Source organism: Silene latifolia, chromosome 11 (genome assembly GCF_048544455.1).
Source record: "Silene latifolia isolate original U9 population chromosome 11, ASM4854445v1, whole genome shotgun sequence".
Taxonomy (NCBI): domain Eukaryota; kingdom Viridiplantae; phylum Streptophyta; class Magnoliopsida; order Caryophyllales; family Caryophyllaceae; genus Silene; species Silene latifolia.
In genome coordinates, this window is record NC_133536.1 from 14390620 (window position 1) to 14411977 (window position 21358).

The 21358-nt window shown below is 37.1% G+C and overlaps 2 protein-coding genes across 2 annotated transcripts; one reads left to right on the plus strand and one right to left on the minus strand.

Moving 5' to 3' along the window:
* On the plus strand, positions 1-3372 carry LOC141612971 (putative disease resistance protein RGA1). Its single transcript, XM_074431717.1, has one exon. The coding sequence runs from the start codon at positions 1-3 to the stop codon at positions 3370-3372; it is 3372 nt and encodes a 1123-aa protein (XP_074287818.1).
* A 1261-nt stretch (positions 3373-4633) lies between these two features.
* Positions 4634-20437, minus strand: LOC141611139 (uncharacterized). The gene is made up of 15 exons (XM_074429592.1): positions 19700-20437; positions 19417-19472; positions 18465-18523; positions 18291-18362; positions 17292-17375; positions 16738-16845; positions 15289-15351; positions 13989-14069; positions 10423-10488; positions 8466-8621; positions 7765-7842; positions 7043-7081; positions 5586-5668; positions 5224-5296; positions 4634-5053 (listed from the first exon to the last, which is right to left on the minus strand). The coding sequence occupies exons 1-15, from the start codon at positions 20344-20346 to the stop codon at positions 4883-4885; spliced, it is 1836 nt and encodes a 611-aa protein (XP_074285693.1). The 5' UTR covers positions 20347-20437; the 3' UTR covers positions 4634-4882.
* Between the last annotated feature and the right edge of the window lie 921 nt (positions 20438-21358).

Sequence of the window (21358 nt, forward strand, 5' to 3'; positions counted from 1 at the left end):
ATGGATCCTGCAACAACTTTAGCTGTAATTCAAACTATACTTACTGCTATCCAAACTTTGCCTCAGTTACTATCAATGCTCTCCTTTTCTCATTGCAAATCCAAACTTGAAGACCTCCAAAAAACCGTTGAAACCGTCGGAGCTGTTCTTGAGGATGCTGTTGCCAGGCAGGACTCTCTTAACGCCCAGGAGAAGCATTACATTCAAGAGCTCAAAGATGCTGTTTACGATGCCGACGATGTGTTAGATGAGTTCCTAACCCTTGCCAAGCGACAGCAACTCAGGAAACATAGTGATAAATTCTCTGGCAAGGTAAAATCCTTTATTTCACGATTTGAGCATCTTACACACAAACTCTCTACTAAAGTCGAAACGGTTAATGACAAGTTGAAAACCATTGCCACCAACACTAATAACTTTAATCTTAAGATTGAGTATAAACCTATGAAATTTACAAAGGAGGAGACTTCTTCTTGTTTGTCTGATGTAATCATCGGGAGGGAGGAAGAGGTGGAGAAAATTGTAGGTGTGTTGTTGGGTTCTCATAATGTTGATCACCCAAATGTTTCTTTGCTTTCCATTGTGGGGATGGGAGGTTTGGGAAAAACCGCTCTTGCCCAACTTGTGTTTAACGATCCTAGGATCACTAAGGCATTCCAACTAAAGAGATGGACTTGCATTGCTGATCAGGATCAACAGCAGTTGGTCTCGAAAGGGCATTTAGCGAAGGTAGTGAAAGGATTATCTGTTACTGATAAAATGTCTTTGGAGGACATACATCATGTAGTTAAGCAGGAACTTGAAGCGCAAAAATACTTGCTCGTGTTAGATGATGTGTGGACTGAAAGTTATGATCAATGGCAGGACTTCAAAGGGTATTTGAACGTAGGGGGAAGAGGGAGTTGGATAATTGTAACTACGCGCTCGAAAAAAACTGCCCAAATTATTGCAGGTGATCAAATGCATGAGTTGCGAGGATTGTCGGAACCGGAGTCATGGCATTTGTTCGAAAGGATGGCGTTTCAAGGAGTAGAAAGAGATGATGAATTGGTTAAACTTGGCAAAGAGATTGTAAAAAAGTGTATCAATGTCCCGCTTGCTATTAGAGTGGTAGGAAGTCTTCTGCGTGGTCAATCCTTGTCTAAGTGGTTATCATTTCACGACAAAGGCTTAGACTGTCTTAGTGAGAGTAATGATGCCATGATGACCCGCATATTGAAGTTAAGTTACGATCAACTTAACCCTTCCTTGAAGACTTGTTTTGCGTACTGTGCTATCTTTCCCAAGGATTGGGAGATTAGTAAGAATGTGTTGATTCAGCTTTGGATGGCACAAGGCTACATTAACTCAGAGAATTTGGGCGAAGAATACTCTCTTATATTGCTTCAGAGGTGTTTTTTCCAAGATATACACGAGGATGAATTTGGGGGGATTAAGTCGTTTAAGATTCATGATCTCTTGCATGATATTGCTGAAAAAGTAGCGGGCGAAGAGATTTGCAGGTTCAGTTTTGATACTTCTAGTGTGGGTAAAAGAGTTCGCCATCTCTCTCTTGTGCGTGACTCCTACGCACAATCTATCTTCAATAATTCTCAAATTCGTACGTGCCTTTTTATTGCAAAATATTACGAGGAGCGTAAAGTGGACCAACTACTAGCAAGTAAATCATTAGCGAAATGGACATGCTTAAGGTCTTTAGATTTGAGTGAGTCCCAGGCCAAAAGTTTACCAAAATCAATAGGTGATCTGTTGCATCTGAGGAGTTTAGACCTCTCATACAATAGTGATCTGAAAGTTCTTCCCAAGTCAATAACAAAGCTAGTTAATCTCCAAACTTTGAATTTATATAATTGTGAGAGTTTAAAACAACTGCCAGATGATGTGAGCAAGCTAGTTGATCTAAGCACCTTAGATATAGGTGGTTGTGATGCACTGAGTCGTATGCCAATGCCGGCAGGCATAGGTATGTTGACCAAGCTCCACACTCTATGCCAATTTGTGGTGGGTGGGCGAATAAGATCAGCTTCAAAGCTATGTTTTAATGGGTTGGTAGACCTAAAGCACCTGAACAAATTGAAAGGGGATTTGAAGATTGAATTAGCAGTATTTAAAAATGCAAAATTTGTGAAGGAAGAACAAGGCGGGGGAGGTTATTTAAGGAGTAAGGAACACCTACAGACGATTGGTATTACCTTTAGACGTGGGAAGAAGTATGGAAGCAAGGAGTCTGAGCAAGAGCTACTGGAAGAGATGCAGCCTCATCATGATATCAAGACATTGGAGTTGAATGGGTATCATGGTGAGACAATACCGAGATGGCCACGGAGGGGGGATAACTCGGCGTTATTTGATTTCCCTAATCTTGTCACTTTGAAGATCGAAGATTGCAGTGAGTTGCTCTATCTGCCTTGGCAGATTGGGAAGCTTCCCCACCTTAAAATGCTAGAGATTTCAGGATTGTTGAATATGGAGTATGTTATGAATGCGGTCTCTGAAACACTTTTCTTGGCTGAAAGATCATCCTTGTTTCCCAGCCTCGATAACCTCAAGATTTATAAGTTGCCCAAGTTAAAAGGGTGGTGGTGTACATCTGAATCAGGATTGCAAGAGGTTAACCTTAATGACAGTGAGAGCAGCCGAGAAGCACATCTGGTATGGGTATCTTCTCCCTGTTTTCCCTTACTTACGAGACTCTCTATCCGAGCATGTGAAAAGATGATGCTTGTTCCGTTGTGTCCACGGCTCGAACATCTTGAAATACATGATTCCAGGAGGGAACTATTCTGGACAGATATGAGGAGCACACCTGACCATCCCAAATTGAAGAGGCTGGCAATCAACAACTTGGAGTGGATGAAATCAATGCCAAGCGAGTACACTCAATTTCTTTCAGAGATAGTTACTCAATTTGATAGGAGAATGGAGAGGTTGGGAGAAGTAAATGAGTTTCCGACATATTTATTGTCTTCCGTGCGTACCCTACGCATAAAGTCTTGCCCGGAACTTGTTAGCATAAGAGGATGGTTGGAGCATCTTTCTGCCTTGGAGTATTTGTCTCTACAATATTGTCCAAAAGTGGAGTTGGGTGGGATGTCATGGCATAACCTTGCTGCTACCCTTCAAACCTTGTTTTTGGTGGGATTTGATGAGATGGAGGAATTGCCAGAGGGGTTACAGTACTGCACTTCCCTCAGAGATCTTACCATTTGTCGGTGTCCCAAACTGAAATACATGCCAAAATGGATGCCCAAACTCACCTCTCTCCGGAACCTTTTCATTGTACTGTGTTCCAAGAGTCTCTTTGAAAGATGCCAAAAACCGAATGGGGAGGACTGGCCCCTCATCCAACACATCTCATATTTTCACATATGATAGAGATTAGAGAATAGTGTGCACTCTTATCTTATACTCCGTACATTATTACGTGAATCCGATTATTATTTTATTAGATCTTAAGTTAAGTGACATTAGTTGGTATTTTACTTTGGTAGACAAATTATAACACCCCAAAAGTTGAGAGTAAAATTGTCTCACATCGAGAAAATATGGAGCTTGTGATATGTTTATAAGAGGTTCTACCTACCACTCTAATAACGTCTTGTGTTTTTGGGCTTAAAAGTGAACATCTCATCTCATCTTTAGGTGGGTTGTGTTATAACGGTGGTGGGTCGGGTGATTATACAAATTATATGAAGAAATAAGAATGCACACTCCATCTTATTTATATTGTGGCTATTTGATTTTGGTAGTCAAATGATAAACCAACTTTTTTTTTTTGTATATTGTACCCTCTAATTTTTGTTGAATGAGTTTTTTCTTCTTTGCAATTTGCAAACAAACATAATCCTCCCTCTCGTTGTTTAGTATGGCTAATTGGCTAAAGTACACATGGGATGTTCCCTTTGCTAATATTCAACACAAAATGATTATAGACTACTTAAACAAGTAGAGGGGTATATAAGATGATTTCTAAAATGGAGGGGTATATCGTAGAAAAACAAAAAAAAAAAACTGGCAGTTTTGAAGAAATTTGCTACCATAGTCAAACGTTGGTTGATTACTTGTATTATACACTGTATACAGCTACAAAATATTTGAAAAGATTTGGTCTTGCTTGAGCCTTAAGACCGTATTTAAGATCTCTCACAATCTTTTTACATTTTAACCTCTATTTTACTCGTGTGTGAAAGCTGTCTTAAGTTAAGTTTTGGGTTCACAAAATGAAGGAGTACGATAGCCGATAGGCAGGCAAGCTTGAAATAAACAGAGGCATCGTTAAATATTTCAAAATTTGTGAAAGGTATATGAATTTAAATAAATGAGTAGTAACACAATAGGGTAACATAAGTTTATGCCTAGTTTACCTCGAATCAATTCTCCATTTTTTTGTCATGGAAGTTGTGGTAGAAGTTTGCACCCTGCACAATTAGTATTTTACCACCCGTAAACTTAAAACGGTTCTTTTGATAACTACCTTACTCTTAGAAGTGTCATAATTTTCTTCTGATTTGGATTCATTTTTAGTACACGGCAAATTGTTTACTAACTCGCCATCATTTTAAGTCGTGTATTCTCAGAGCATAAATATAAATGACAAGTTATCAGCAAAACTTCAAAATACGGCACAGATAGGTAATACAAATTCCAAAATTTAGTGGGAATTTGGAATACTGCCAAGGGCTAGCCTTCCTTGCTCCTATCTTTCTCTGCTAAATCAAATTGAAAGCTTTGGTTCATAGCTCGAGAATTGAGATACATCAGGGCATACCACATACTTGTCCATATATTTACATATGTTAACCTAATGCTACAGTTTACAAGTCCTACAAGGTGAGATATACAATGGTGAAATTGAGTATGTCTCGTCTCTCGATGTACGTAGTCAATCTAGTCTCCTGAAAACCTTATCAATGACTTCTTTCAAATTCGTGCAGCCGACTATCTGAATTTCAGAGCTGATGGCTTCTAGTGCTTTTCCAGCCGAAGCGGGAACAACACACTTCTTATATCCAAGTTTCACTAATGTAGTAACTCTCTTTTCTATCCTCGAAACCTGCAATTAAGTGATGATTTACAACCAAATACGTCTTCAACAACAAAAATTACGAGACAGGAGGAATCAGCTCCGTTATTTATGGAAATGCCAGTGACCTCCAAAATAGTGTGACATTGGCGCAGTAGCTTTTCTTAATGTAGAAAAGATGTTAAACAGGAGATGCTTACCATTCGAAGCTCGCCAGCAAGGCCAATTTCTCCGATAAATGCCACATGATTAGGAAGAGGGAACTCCAAGAAGCTAAAGATGGAACAGTTTGAGGAAATGTTATTAACAATCAAATGAAAACAAGATTATCACTAGCGTTATAGAGTAACGCCATGGTTGATCACAAGGAAAAAGTAATTGGGTCAACCTACTGCTACCTCAAAACAGAAGCGGAAATTAGGGCATTTTTGTTTTATTCCACCATATATTCATATCTTATATTCCTATTGCTACTATTTGGAAAAAAAAAAAAGAAAAAAAAAAGAGTTCTGTTTCTAAATATGTGATAAAAGGAATGTGTTGACAAGACGTGATAACTTGCCTGCTACAAATTGCCGCTGCCACAGCAAGATCTCCAGAAGTCTCGGCCAGAGTAACACCACTTATTACGTTCAGGAAAATGCTCTGCAAAACACCAAACATTGAAAAATAGTAAAAGGTACACAAATGACTACAACATCGAGTTCCTACTATTTATGACAATAACCTTTAATCGCTGACAAAATCACAAAATAGTATAGTCTCCGTCCTAAGTTTATTGCCTCATTTGCCTTCTCTGGTCGTATGATGTTAACTTAGACCACTAATTTTTCTAAATAAGGTAAGAGATAAAATCTTCTCCATATTTCCAATGGAGCCAAAGACTCATTACTCTTTGGTTCTGGATTATGATGGAGTAAAGCAAAATGGCTTACTAAAGTGGTTGCGCTTCTTTCTCTTGTGAAGTAGCAGTCCTTCGATGCAGTTCTCGACGCAATTTTCATCTTGGGTCATTCGGAAACAGCCTCTTTGTGTTTCTAACACAAGGGTAAGGCTGCGTACATCCGACCCCCCCTTACCCCGCAATTTGCGGGAGCCATTGAGGCACTGGGGTAATGTTGTTGTAAGGTAAGAGATAAAATGCCAAATTTCGCAAGCTTGATTTTATCAAACCAACTGTTTTCATATTAGCATTTTTAACAAGTTGTAATTGTCAGTTTAAGTTATGAGAAGATGTTGGACAAAGTCGACATGATTGGATCACCAAATACAATTACAGACAATATAAATGAGATGGAGGTATCATATAAGGTTCAAAAGTGTTACATTGTATTGCCATTTGGCATTGGGTATCATCATAACTTTTTAATTTTATAGAAGTGAACGGTGTCAATGCCTCTTTAAGAAAGCTCGAGTGCCATCATAACTATTCTAATTCTACAAATCTAAGGTAGAGTTTGGAAACGCGGAATTGATTTCATTTTCATGTTTTTAATTTGTAGAAATCAAAATGTTTGAATTCAATTCCAAATCCAATTCCAAAAATTCGTTTGGTGAACACGTGGAATTCAATTTTGGATTTCAACTTCTCAATGGTGTTTGGGAAACCCATGGAAATAGAAATGGAATTGGCGAGGCGGTACGAGTCCAAGTCACCAAACTTATTTTTATAATTTTTTTATTAGGAAAAAATAAATAACTATGACTAGAAATAATTTCGATTGAAAAAAAATCATTAAGGGATTTTCTACGGTGTATCCCCTATGTTTTCCCGAATTCTAACATATACCCTAGTTTTTGCATGTTGAATTCTACAGTTGAACTCGCGTTTAGGGATCTCACAAATGAACGGGTGGACAAGGTCCCAATGTACAAAACCTTACCCTCACAAATCACTCAAGTAATACATGTGAAGCTGATTTTAGAGCCTATCAGAAAGTACAGTATAAAAAATATACTCTTACTAAACGCTATAGAAGAGAACATGATAAGACAAAGCAATAAGCAAAGAATGATTACATGATCGTCAATCTTTAGTCCCGCTTGCTTCTTAAGAACCTGCAAGTAAAAGAACAAAGCATAAGTGAGTTGTCTTTCACTCATGAAGGTTACAACTAAACAAAAGTATCAACGACCATCAGATATGCTGCGCCTAGTTAATGTTTGTTCCAAATTACATAATACAGGGACTCTCGCTCACTCTCACAAATCCAGTTTACCAATTCCCCTGAGAACAGTGTCTAATTTAGCCAATGTTACCTAAAAGAATGTAACACTAATAACTAAGGAAAGGTTTCTCAATGACCCACAAGGAAAATAACATCAACAATTGCATCCATTGGCTGCAGCTTGACAATATAGGAGGCGCAAAAATATTTGTTAGCCAGTTTGCTTTATTGCATCATATTTTAAAGCGAAAGAATAGTGGAAAGTTAAGTAAGGGTACTGGTCTTAGAGATAAAAATCAAAAACTCAAGGGCCCTTGACAAAATAATACAAGTCATAGAACTCACAGTGAGGACCTTGACTAATGATTAACCCCCATCAACATATATGTATGACCAAAACCTTTCGAGCCTAGGAAGTACAGAGTAATTGTTAACTGAACCCAAACAACATCCAAATGCAAAACTGAAAGTCAAAAGCTGCACATGCAGCATACGTTATCGAGAACCAAACGAAGAAATGATCAACTCATATACTAGAGTACATTTTAATTAAGCTGTTGATCAAGGACATACCGAAAGAATCATATCAGCCCTGCTTAGTTGAACGCCATTAATATGCCTAGTAGAACCAGGTCCGGAAACACATAAAGCCTACAAGTTAAGCTCATAAGACCAAACAGCAACTCAGGTTAAGCAAATACAAATGACGCAAATGGTTCATCCTTCCTGAAAATACAAAAGAAGGCTATGCTCCGACAGATATGATGCAGTATTGTATTAATCGGATTCATGTATGGGTATTGGACACGGGTATGTATCAACATATCCAAGCGATGGACTTGTCATGGCACAAACATTGAGACACGGGGCGGAAACTGTTTATTTAAAGTGAAATGCAAGTCTGTATGAAAGGTAAATCTTAAAATACAAGATTTCTTTGTGGATCCACTAAGATAACTGTTAACTTGGCAACTATCCAGTAAGGATTCCATAGTCCTACTTGAGTGTTGTGTCGGACACAATTACGGTCGGTCAAATGTGATTGATATTTTAATTGGCCTAAGGCTCCACGCCACACTTAGATCCATAATATTAAATCTTGGTTAGAGACTTGATTTGGATTATGTCATTGAGGCCTAATCTCGGTTGTTCTCTATAAATGTGGTCGATACCGCCTCAAAATGTGGTCACGCTAACCTTCCAAACCTTGATAACTTAATTGCACTTCGGTGTTGCAGGCAATATTTAGAACCATGACCAGATCTGTAAATTACCTGAACTTCAACAAGAAAAGATCGAGACCCATCAATAATTACAGCAATAGCAAGTCCAGCTAAGTGCTCTGAATCTGAATATTCTTCACTTAAAAACATCTCACTAGGATTTGCGACAGCTTCGAGTCCAGACACTGACATTGCGAAAACTCCCAGCTGCAACCAGGAGTGAATAGACACGTGAATAATCAAGCAGCTCATCTTGTTGTAGGAATATGAGTGCTCAGAATACCGAGCCAATTAATAAAATGAAAGCAAAACAATAAAGATGACGTTCACTAAAGAATCTCCAACAAATTTCATTATCATTCAGAATTCCTCGTAAAAATACTACTCTGTACCATGTATTGCAATGAAGTTATGCTCAGGGAAGAGCTCAATTAAGAAAACTAGGAGAAGCATATCAAACACATTGATGCTTCTGCAAGGGGGAAAAAGTACTCAAAAACGAGTAGAATAAATTAAGAGGGTCCCGACTCCCGCATGTATCTCAAGTTTAACATATAGAGAAGTTAGCAAGCTACAGATGGCACGGGCTCAAACTGCTATTTTTTGCCTTCAATCTTATTGACATTTTATCGATGAATATTCTAGCATTTACTTGTTTAGCCATATGAAAGTATTTGCAATGAATTTTCACAATGTTAAGACTGTCAGACCGTGTGAACCAATGGAAAATATACAGCAGAAACATTGGATCAATCAACAGTGATTTTTACCCTCTTCTGAAAAAGTGGATGGGGTTAAGAAAGAGAAGCGGGGCCATTTAAGGTAGATCTGAAGGGCGGGTCATTATAGGTCCGGTTTATTTTGGGCAAGGTCATTTAAGGTATAGGTAATTTCGATTCAAGTCGTTTTGGGTCACATCAACAGGGTCGGGTTAGTTTTGTACTCCCTCTATTCCAATTTTATTGTCCCCTTCCAGAGGCGGATCTCCCTTGACCTGCGCAGGGCCAAATCATTTCTTCGTTTGGTTCTTGTATACTTATGCTTTTGATGAACAATTTGTTTACCTATTCCATATTAGGGTGTCTCAGTCAATTATTTACCTTTCTATTTTGGGAATGTTTTTGATGAACAATTTGATCCTCAACACTCAATTTGGTTCACTTGTCACCAAACAAATGGTTCCCTCCTCTTTCGTTGGTCTTTGTGCCAAAATCAAAGGTAAACAAATCATCGGGAGAAAGGAATTACATTTACGTTGAATTGAAAATGTCTAAAATAACAACAAAAACACCATATAATAGACATCGATTTTTTTTATACTTTTAATTTAATTTGACTACATTTTAATTATTTCAATAATACCCCCTTCGTGCAAATGATTTATTTGCCATTTTTTTTGAGAAGCTATAATAATGAAAGCTAAAAATTAGAACGGAAAGACTACAATAGTAGTCGATTTAATCCAGATCGGCCCCCGTAAGAATTTTTTTCAAGATCCGCCACTATCCCCTTCACCCTCTCATTTTTTTCCAAAATAATTGCGTCCTTACTCTTTTGATTTTTGAGTAAGGAAAAGAGTGGATTTTCAATATTATCGCCTTCTGCATAACTTTTTCTTAAATCATCGCAAAATAGAAAGTAGGACAACAAAAGTGGAATAAAGTGACTAATGTCTTAAGTAAAGATTCATGATTGAGATACTATTTATGACCATATGACAACAGACAATCACTTCAGGGATTCTTCATTTCACCAAAAAACATCATAAATTCTAAAAGCTTTAAGTATTAGTATGTGAGAATAACGAAGCTATATTCAAGCAAAAACTTGATAAAATCGCAAACAAGATTCGAAAATGCAAATGATTAGTTTTGTAGTTTGTATGACAGTTGCATTATTGCACATGGATAATAAAACAACCAAACGCTACACAAGAATTCATAAAATTCTGAACAATTCGAAATCAGAAAAATCAGGTGAGGTCTAGAAAAGAAAATTAGTATATTACCTCATCAGTGGAGCCAAAACGGTTTTTAACGGAACGAAGCAAGCGATGTGATGAGTGCTTATCTCCCTGCAAGATCACAATAAATGGGTTGTATGAAAAAACAGAATAAGAGACATACCAGCATAATTTCTGAGAATATTGAAAAGTTTAGGGCGCAGAAGATCTAATGTCTAGTTGATGTATTTAATTATCTTGTCATCAGCAGACATTAAGTGGCGTTGCATGAAATGGTGATGACATTCACATTGTCAACAGAAACATGTATTTTAACAGCACTTGCAGGAAGAAACACCAGATGCACACAGAACTTGACAACTAAGCTTCCACCCAACCTATCAGTAGATCACAAGCAGATTCTTAATTTTAATTTTTAAAATCCAGAAACTCGGAGAATTTTGATTCCAAGGTATTGTCTGTAGGAATTTGATCAATGGATGTCTATACTATTAATAGTGAAAAAGTGAAAATGTTAGCTGCGTGTAATGTATCCTCTTTAATTACTTCAGTCGTAGGAATTTGACCAATGGATGTGTATACTATTAATAGTAAAGAAGTAGAAATGTTAGCTGCGTGTAATGTATCCTCTTTAATTACTTCAATCTTCTTGTTCATATACCCAAGCTGGTTTTGCGGATAACTTTTTTATTCATCCCTTCCAAGCTATTTATCCAAATATGCACACGTATTATTCTAGAAGATCAAACTTGAGTTAGCTTTCTTGTGATACTATCGTAACCTTTACGAAATAAGATGAATCTGCAAATTAACAGAAATTTGCAACTCCTTGTTGTGAGAAGAGCCAAGAATTCCATCTATCTATATAAAATAATAAAATAAGAACCTTTACCATTTTGCTTTTCCCGCCTATCTTACTCACGTGCCTACCACACCCCACCCAAAATTTCCCCTAAATCTCCTGATAACTGATGTACAACTAGGTGCATCTTAAAATCAAACCCTAAACACCCACTACCTTCTTAACCGTAATTTAATATGCTCCCCCTTCCGGCCTTCCCTCTCTCAAATCGTTCATTTCCAATCTCTTCGCATCTGGCCTCCAAACTTTTCCAAACACGAAAAAAACTGTCCATATCCTGCCATAATTTCTTGGTTCTGAAACTAGGTTACTTCGACACTTCAGCTCACGTACCCGTGTCCGACATTCGATCTTGGACACTGATATGACACTCGGACACTTCATTTTAGACCAAAAACTTGACATTTTTTCATAAAAAAGCCGTGTCCGACACTTGGATACGCACATGTGTCCGACCCTTCTAGCGGAGTCCTATTCGCTCTTCATAGCTCTCCTAAGTCCTAACTATATATAGTTCAGGCCTCTACGTTCAAGTCAACCTGAATTACAAATCAGCCTTTCAAAAAATCGTTTAAGCTCCTACTTTGATGTTTCTCCGTCGTATTTAACAAGTTTAAAAGAAACAATACGGTTAAGAAGAATCCAATTCAAAATCAGTCATTTTTACTCTTACTGTTTATGTTAGCGTTTAGCAAGTTTCTTACTCCGTAAAATTTATATCTTTGCTCCTTTTAATGTGTCTTATTTGTTTCAAATTTTTTATTAAATTTTTTAAATTGGTGTTTACGCATTTTGTAGTGGTGATTTGTCATATTCATTTTCTTTTGTCATAATTTTAGTTAGGTCTGTGAAATGGGTTATTCTTTTCCTATTGTTGCTTTAGCATTGACTTTCAATCTTTGTTAAAACTTGAAGCTTTATTAGACGACTACGCTATGTTACATACATTAAAATTTTGTAGGTAACAAAGATAGACACAGGTCGGGAATTTTGTGTAATGTGCGAAGAGAAGAGCAATTTTACTGAAGAAGGATGAAAAGGGAGTATGTGCAATTGTTGAATCTCACTCGCTTCCGCTGCAAATTTGATGAGCAATGAAATGGAACATGATATGAGTTAGTCTCCTCATTATCGTGTATTGTAACGTTACTTGTACCAAAATAAACTGTATTGTAATGTTATCTCGCACTCCTAATTATTTATTTTCTAAAATTTTATAAATATCGATCATCATGTGAACAAGACACTGCTATAGCGGTCATGAGCTTGTGGTTATTTTTTTCTTTATTGACTACCATTAACTACTTCTGCTGATTGGTTGGTAATTTCTGATGGCATATTTATTTTAGATTTTCAACGTAACTGAAAACTTTTGCTTCAAACTGTAGATAACAGTGGTAAGAAGGTTTGTCATCAGATGAAGCAAGCAAGAAGATTGTGTACTGCCATACTGACTTGAGTGACTTCCTTAAACAATGGTGTACTGTTTGTGTTCTTCCATAAAGTGATAAAGTACTAGACGAGTGTCCAATCAATATATACTGTGTTTACCTATTATTTTGTGTAGCTTCAAATATATGCATATTAATTCAAGTTAGGACAACAAGTGATGAATACAAGTCCATTGCCATTGCAGCATGTAATTACGTAACAATAATATCATAAAACTATTTGTGTTTCCGTTGAAAAATCAATACAAATGACTCTTTTTCAACTTCACAAAGTCTTAATTACGCAACTTTCAAATGTAAGGTCGTTTTGTAGGCATGGTAATAATATCAACAGTAGCAGAGTACAATTTTTGTTTCGTACTCCGTATACTTTTTGTGTTAGAGATTGATTCTTTAATTTTCAATCTCTAGAGACCCTTTCCTGTGTTAGCTTCATTCAATAACATAACAATAAATTTAATACAGTATTTACTATATAATGCGCATGGGTAAAATATAATACTATATACACAAACTTTATACTCCCTCCGTCCCGGTCAATTGTTGTCCTTTCGTTTTGGCACAAAGACCAAAGAATGAAGAAAAGGTCAATAACTAAATGACAAGTGGAACAAATTGAATAAGAATGATCAAATTACTCAACAAGTTCATTCTTAAAATAGAAAGGACAACAAATGACTGAGACACCCCAAAATGGAAAAGGACAACAAATGACCGGGACGGAGGGAGTAATTTTCAATTTAATTTTTTGAAAATATTCTTTTATTTATGCCCGTGCATTGCACGGGTCCTAAACTAGTTTGTCATGTAAGATCACCCTCCACCACCACCAATCAATGGACAATCATGGATTCATGGCCTTCAGCCCTTTTAATGTAGGGTTACTGGATGCACATTCCTGGGTTACTCTGACTCTCCAACACCATGTTGACAAAGTGTCAGTGTGGATACGGCTCTATTGCACGAAGTTTTCTATTGTGTGATCTAAAGAAGTGTCAATGTTCGTGTTGTATGGCACACGCGACATGGCAGCTAACTGAAGCGACGGAGTAACATATGCACATTCTACCCACTAGGCCCAAGTAATGCGCTATTTTAAAGCCTAATCCATGGTATGATATGAATTATATATTTGAATCTTCTAGTCTAGTGATACTTTTTTGAGACTATTAAAAAATTTGCAGTTCCTTTGGCGAGAAAACAGCCGAACAAAAGGATTTAAGTCGAATAAGGAAGTACAGAAACAGAAGAGGAAGAGAAACTTCGAGAATATTACAAATGAAGAAGGCAAAACCAACCTCCATATATAAAACGACATCAACAATGTGCTCCAGAACACGAGGTCCTGCAATGTCTCCATTTTTGTTTACATGTCCAATCTGTCACAGAGAAAAAATAATATTGTAATTTGTAAGACAAAGCTAGACTGAGGACTTGCAATATGTATAAAGCCGTCTTGAGCGTGTATATTACAGCTTTCATACTCGGTCAATCAGTACAAGTGTACCACCAAAAGCGGTGGTATCAGAATGGGTTAAAAATTGATTGTATTGGCTAGCTATGTTACTCCGACTCTTCTAACTCCCTCGCGTACCCGTGTCCGACACTCGACACTCGGACATGCGTATGACACTTGGACACCTCATTTTGAACCAAAATATGCATATTTTTCATAAAAATAGCCGAGTCCGACACTAGGACACGTACCCGGGTCGGATACTTCTAAATAGGTCTGAGTTTACTTTTTTTAGGGTTTGTAACTGAAAGATAGGAAAGGTATGGGTAGTGCGAGAAAACAAGATTGGATGATCATTTACAATAAAAATTAATGGGTGCAAAATATGAAAATGTGAGCCAAGTAATAAAGACATGAGTGACGAAGATGAAGATTAATGGTGAGAAAGATAAAGTTGACGGGAAGCTGTGTTACCCCGACTCTCCGACACCCGTGTCTGACACGTGTCGAGTGTCGGATACAGCCATTTTGTGAGAATTTTTCAGTTTTTGGGTCTAAAATGAAGCGTCGAAGTGTTGTGTCGGTGTCGGACAGATAGGTGTCGGACACGGGACACGACAGCTAAATGAAGTGTCGGAGTAACATAGACGGGAAGTTAAAGCTAACAGAAAACTTAGCCGAAATTACAATGCAATACCACCACATGTTTTTGGTGGTTTAATTTTATTTTCCCCTGTAAATAGTAAAAAATTTCATTTGATACTCTATTTTCTCAAAAAAAATTCTCGTGCAATACATCGGAGTACATTGTGTTTTTTTCCTTCTATTTGTTCAAAAGAAAATTCAACACGATACCATAGGCGTGGGGCCGAGGATTGGCAGGTGGGAGCAGCGGTAGAGAAGGCAAGACATGGTGGGTGGTAATGGATCGGGTGGCGGCGGGAGAGATAAGAAGGGAAAGAAAAAAGATCTCTGAAACTATTTGAGAGGAAGAAAAATGAGGGGTAATTTGGTAAAAAGCGTGGAAGAAAAATGAGGGGTAATTTGGTAAAAAGCGTGGAGCGTTGAGTAATATGTGTACACAATATCCTTACAAAAATGAGTCAGAAAAACCATGTGACACTATCAAACCCGTTTCTTACCAAAAAAAGAGGAATATTTGTCTTCTTTGCAAAACGAAGCAATGCTGAAGTACATTCCTTCACCTGCAACAAAATATACATAAGACGAAATCATCTTCAAGTGTTATAATCAAAATGTCAATGATTATTACTCTATTTGTCCTAGTCAATTGTTGTCCTTTGCCTTTTACATGTTTGCTAATGCTCATTTCATTTCGTAAATATCTTTACTTACATAAGTGTGAAAATTATAAAATTTTGATAATCTTAACGTACTCATTAAGACGAATCAAACAAGATCCCTCATGACTATATTTGGTGTTGTGCATTGGAAATTATTTAAAGGATTCTCTTCCTTTATGAATAGTGTCCAAAAGGCAAAGGACAACAATTGACCGGGACATCGAGAGTGTGATTTTTTTATAAGATTATTGGTAATAAATAATATAGATCCCGCGCGAATGCACAGTTTTTTAGATAAAGATGTTAGAGAATTAAACAATTATATCACTGGTATAACTCCATTTGAAATTTAACCATTAAATTTACTATTAGTAATGTTTTGTATTAAAAAGTAGAAAAGAGAAGGTTCAACACTTTTACTCCTAATAAGATTGTCGATTTTACTGAAACTGTATTTTTAAAAACTATTGTTGTTATATTATTATATCCACTAAAGGAGTAATATAAACGTGAAGTGATGACATTGGTAATACAATCAGATAAGATATAGTACTTTATAATAAATATACTTATGTACTCCGTATATGTTAAATAAAAAAATTAACCAAAATTTAAATGTTCACATATTAGGGAGCAGGGATAGATATTAAGTTAAAGTGAAAGATAAAAACATATAATTACTAAGTTTTTTCATTTTAGAAGTAAAAATGTCTATAAATACTACTAACTTGTAGTATAAGTTTGTATCAAAAGACAGAATAATAAAATTATTTAGGAAGTGTGTGCTAAAAAAATGTTCGTGATGATCATGTTTAGTTTTTAAAATAATAATAATTAAATATTTCTATCCCATCATACGTATAATTAGTGCAATTTTATTTATGTAACAAAATCAGATTATCTTATTAATATGTCTATGCAAATTGAAAAAATATTATACCATGTTTAAATGGAATAGAGTTATTTATTGTTTAAAATAATGTCAGATAGTATGATATAGTGAAATCTAATTATAGAAAAATTCATTTAGGCGAGGAAAAATTTAGTAATCTCTTATTCTTTTAGTATAGGGGGGATGATACTAATAGAAAACTTGTACTTTGAGGTAAAGCACACTAAAATCTAGCAGATAAAGAATCAGAAATGTAATTTTTAATCATCTGAGCATACTTTGATTCTTTGGATATATTTATGCAATTATGTCCATAAATCCCAGAAGAAATACCTGAAAAGAGGGAAAGTAAGATGGTATTTGGATTAGTGTTCCAATTAATCATACATTCATACCTGCGCCATCCCGCCAGGGCTTCCAGTCACCGGCTTTAGATACATAGTTTGAATGGAATCAACAACGACAGCACGTGGGGAAAGCACTTGCACCTTTTCTAAAATATCCTGCACGAAAAGGTATAACACCTTAGACTTTGCAGTTGTAGAACAGCGGATTTAGGATTTAATGAAACCAGATTTCCAGCCATTCGAAATATCAATATAGCCATCAATAGAACACCTGATGAGAAAATAGCAAGTGTAAGATAAAACAAAAGGTGAAGTTTTTGTTTGCTTCTAAGCATGCAATGAGTCTCGACAATTATACGACATGGCTATATTGGGGGGGAAATAAACTGATAAACTTGTAGCAAATTGTTGAAAGAACTTGATAAAAACGTATCAGAAAGAACAAAAAGAGATGCCTTAATGCAGCAAACTTAAACCCCATCCAATAGAGTGATAAATTGTTCTAAGTTCTAACCAACTGCTTCCGTAAAGGAAGTCCCAAGGCAACAATTGAGGAATAAGCAAGAAGCAACTAAATACAGACACAATTAGCTCTAACCAACCTCAATATCAGTGCTTGAATAAAGGAAAAGCTCTTCTGTATCGATGCTCAGCCGATCTGCTCTATTTCCAATTTGCTCAACACTCTAGAGAAGAAAATATAATTAGCATATTGTCAGGTTCAAATAGTCAAAACAGAGAAGGTTTCAACATGTCATTAACAATTCCCAACTAAACAAAATCAAAGTCAGATGTGCCATCAAAGGTTGGAATCCATAAATTGAAAGGTAATCTAATACTCCCTCCCATCCAAACCAAAGGTAACACTTACCGTATTCGGACCATCCAAACCAAACTACCCATTCCTTTTTTGGTAAAAAAAACATTACTAAAAACTCCTCATACACCCTTATTATTTACATAAAATGTCATCATGTTTGTGGCCCTCTTTTAATCAAGCTACAAGTGGCCCTATTTTAATTCCAATACTACCCTTACCTTTTCTCTATTTTCTTAAAACTTGTTCCCTCCCATGTTAGCTTTGGTTTGGATGGGAGGGAGTAGATCGTATTGTAAAGATATTTTCAATAGCCAAACCCCTTCATGACTACTGAAAAGCATCAAAGTAAAACTTCCATAGAAACAAATTAGAGCTGCAACAACGCCGCACGACCAGTTCTAAGGTCTTGAAGATTACCGAGACTTCATATTAAGGCAATATATCAGCCGCATTTTTAAGCGACACAATTGAAATGAAGGTGTGGCGTCCGAACCTAAGATCAAGATTGAAACCGAAGTTCAATGCCATGAAATATCCCTTACTCATTTTGAACCAAACATTCACTCTCTTTTAGTCAAGTCCATTACCAATACTATGCAAGCTGAAATGTTCTACCCACCTTGTCTTGTACTCTTCGCTTGCTTTAAAGTATATCATTAGGCCTTTCCCGGGATGGGAGATATTCTTGCCCCCAGCATAATAGGTGCTCTCTCTCCTTTAAAATTTAGCAGCACTAAAACAGTAGAATAATGAAAGGTGGTGTTGCTTCTAGTGCACTAACCTCTTCACCAGATATGTAGAGAACAGGCGCTGCTCCTCCAACATCACTGCTCACTGCTACAAGTGCAGCCATCTTCATTTTGAACATAACTTAGTGAAACATACAATATTGCAGCACTCTAGCGCAATCTCCCGAGATAAACTATTTAAGCAGGTTTAATAAAAGGGATCACACCTGTAATGCCAATGTACTTTTGCCCACACCAGGATCACCACCAACCAAAATCAATGAACCTATAAAAAATCGCAAGAAATTTTGTTAAAAGAGTTACATTCGAAGCAAGCTCATTTTGGGGAACTGCAATAATGTAAAGCTTGTTAGAAGCTAGAGAATCAGAAGGCAAAGCAATGTACTCCGGTACTCCCTACTTCCCAGTCATTTGTTTACCTTTGAATTTGGCACAAAGACAAAGGAGGGAGGAGCGGACCATTTGTACTTATGCTCATTGGATGACAAGTGGATTAAGATGTATGTGGGTGATCAAATTACCCATAACAAGCATTTCAAAATAGAAAGGTAAACAAATTATCAGGACACTCTATAAATGAAAAAAGAGAAACAAATGATCGGGACGGAGGGAGTAATTTTCAAGAGAGAATCTTGTACGACAAATCAAGAGCTTTCTCCCAAAGGAAAACAGGGGACACAACCTTCCATAAAAAAAGGAGCCAACCATGAGATAATGTTTTAGTCAATTGTCTAATGGGGATGTCACCAACTGCGCTATCCCTTGAAGCCTCGCGCTGATACATTAACATGCAAGTAGAATGAACATGTTTATGTCAATTCTCTATTTGTACACATAGTTTGTAACGAGTAATGAAAGAGATGAACGGGGGAAGAAAATTTGGTAAAACACAACATACATGCACACGTGAGAGAGACAGAACATGAAGGTATAACTTCATTGACTAAACCTCAACTATAAGCGTAGGCTTTTGGTCGAGATAATAATTTCCCAATAAATTATTAACCACGCTATCTCAGTCATTTACCAGGCTTCCACATTCAAACTATTGTTAAAGGCGCCAAGGACATGTAAGCCAACGTAAATAAACAAAAAAATACAGAGCCAGAATTCGTCAAAAACACATAGAGGGCAACATAACACAATTAGACACTGTACCTGGCACAACACCGCCACCAAGCACCCTATTAACTTCCAATCCGAGCAAGCCAGACCTGAAATCAGCCAAATCATACCTCAATTTTCAGCATTTTGCAAAATATTCACTCTTACAAATAACATAACATCATTAAATATAACTGATAAGTCTAGGCTGCTAGAATTACACCACTGATCAACATAAAACCCGAACACTAAATCCGATATAGTTGAACTCCCGGCCTAGATACACCTAATGAAAGCAATCAAATTGAACATAACCATAGCCAAACATACAACTTACAATCGAATGCGCCATTCCATATGATTAATCCCTCGATTCACATCCACCAACCTAACCGGCTCATTTTGCCCAACCATTTGTTCAGGCAACCAAGACGACTTCATCATTTTCCCAGAAGTCTCGTTTTCCGACACCGAAAACTGCTTCAAAGTCCCAATTTTATTACATGATCTACAGGTTCCCCACCACTGGGCTGTGCTATGTCCACAATCAGCACATACCCAATGAATCTTACTCTTCCCTTTCTTCCCTCCCGCTACGAAATCCCTCGAAACGACACCCTTCGACACATTCGACGACAAGTTCACTCGAATCCTCGACCCCTCTTCCCCACTACTACCTACACCCTTAATTGAATTTGTTGGGGTACTCTGAGGAGAACTGAAGGTTGACCAGCCCCTAACGCTCGGTTCAGAAGTTGATTCTTCGGATGCGCCATTGACGTCGATGAGAGGCGATTCGGGAAATGATTTGGGGGTAATTGAATGAATTGGGCGAAAATGGCGAGAGAAATTAGGGTTTTGATCGTGTTGATTGTAGATGATTAAAGAGTTTAATGAAGGGCGAAGAGGTTTGAATTTGGATGAATTAAGAAGGGAAGTTTGTGAACGAAGTAGATGAATTGCTGCCATTTCTGAAACTTGCATGTGGGAGGAATTAGGAATTTGGGTTTAGGGTTTTGACTGTTGAATTGAAAGGGCGCGCGATTACGAGGAAGGAAAGGTGGGAAAATTAAGTAAGCCGATGACAACTTCGGATTTACCCGTGCTAAACCCGACCCAAATTACTTGTCTGGTAGGTTGATTATAAACTAGATCTGACAAAGGGTTCAATTGGGTCGGGTTTGGGTAGGACTATTTCGGGTTTCTCAAATTTTCGGATTGGTTCTGGTCGGAACAGATCATTTCGAGTTACGTGTCTGTTTCGGGTTTGTTGGTCATGTCTGTTTCGGGTCAAGCGGGTCGGGTTATTTCGGATCAATGATAAAGAGAAAAAATGCATCCAAGTCTTTTGAGGTCAATTAAAGTTATGTTTTATCGGGTCATTTTCGGTTTGAGTGGTTTCAGATCGGGTCATTTTGGGTCATGTCTGTTACGGGTCCATGAAAGCTGGGGTCATATTCGGGAGTGTTATTTGGGGCGATTTCGAGTCAGCCTTTTCGAGTCGGGTCAATCTATAAACTAAAGTAGACCTGACAAAATTAATCTGACCTGAACGACCGGATCAAAATAACCCGACTCATACCCGATCGGGAATCCGAAATTAAGACTTGAGCTTGACCCGCATCCGTATTGACCCGATCTTATATAACTCCACTCGAACGTTTATTGTTGCACACTGATTATTCTCCATAAAAAACTTGATAATAGTTTACCTGAACTCGAATTGACCTGACCCAAACTCTTAGAAACTGGAATTAACTTTACACGAACCCGACCCAATTAACCAATTTGTAAGCTCAAAACTAATAATATTGGTTTAGCACCAACTAAAATTGGTGAAACTGTGAAAGATAACAATGGCCTAAGAAACCCAAACTGAAAAGCATGAAATACAAGTTGACAAAATCGAACATTTGTTGAGGTTTTTTTTTTTTTTTTTTGATTAGGTAAGAAAACTAGATTGATCCTCTAGGATATGACCAACCTATCTCATCCT

Excerpts from the sequence above, each read along its gene's own strand:
- LOC141612971 (XM_074431717.1), top strand. The coding sequence starts at position 1 with ATGGATCCTGCAACAACTTTAGCTGTAATTCAAACTATACTTACTGCT.
- LOC141611139 (XM_074429592.1), bottom strand. The coding sequence starts at position 20,346 with ATGCAAGTTTCAGAAATGGCAGCAATTCATCTACTTCGTTCACAAACT. Across the intron at positions 14,070-15,288 it reads CAAATATTCCTCTTTTTTTG|ATTGGACATGTAAACAAAAA; the intron begins GTAAGAAACGGG and ends TCTCTGTGACAG. Across the intron at positions 5,054-5,223 it reads TTGCTGGCGAGCTTCGAATG|GTTTCGAGGATAGAAAAGAG; the intron begins GTAAGCATCTCC and ends ACTTAATTGCAG.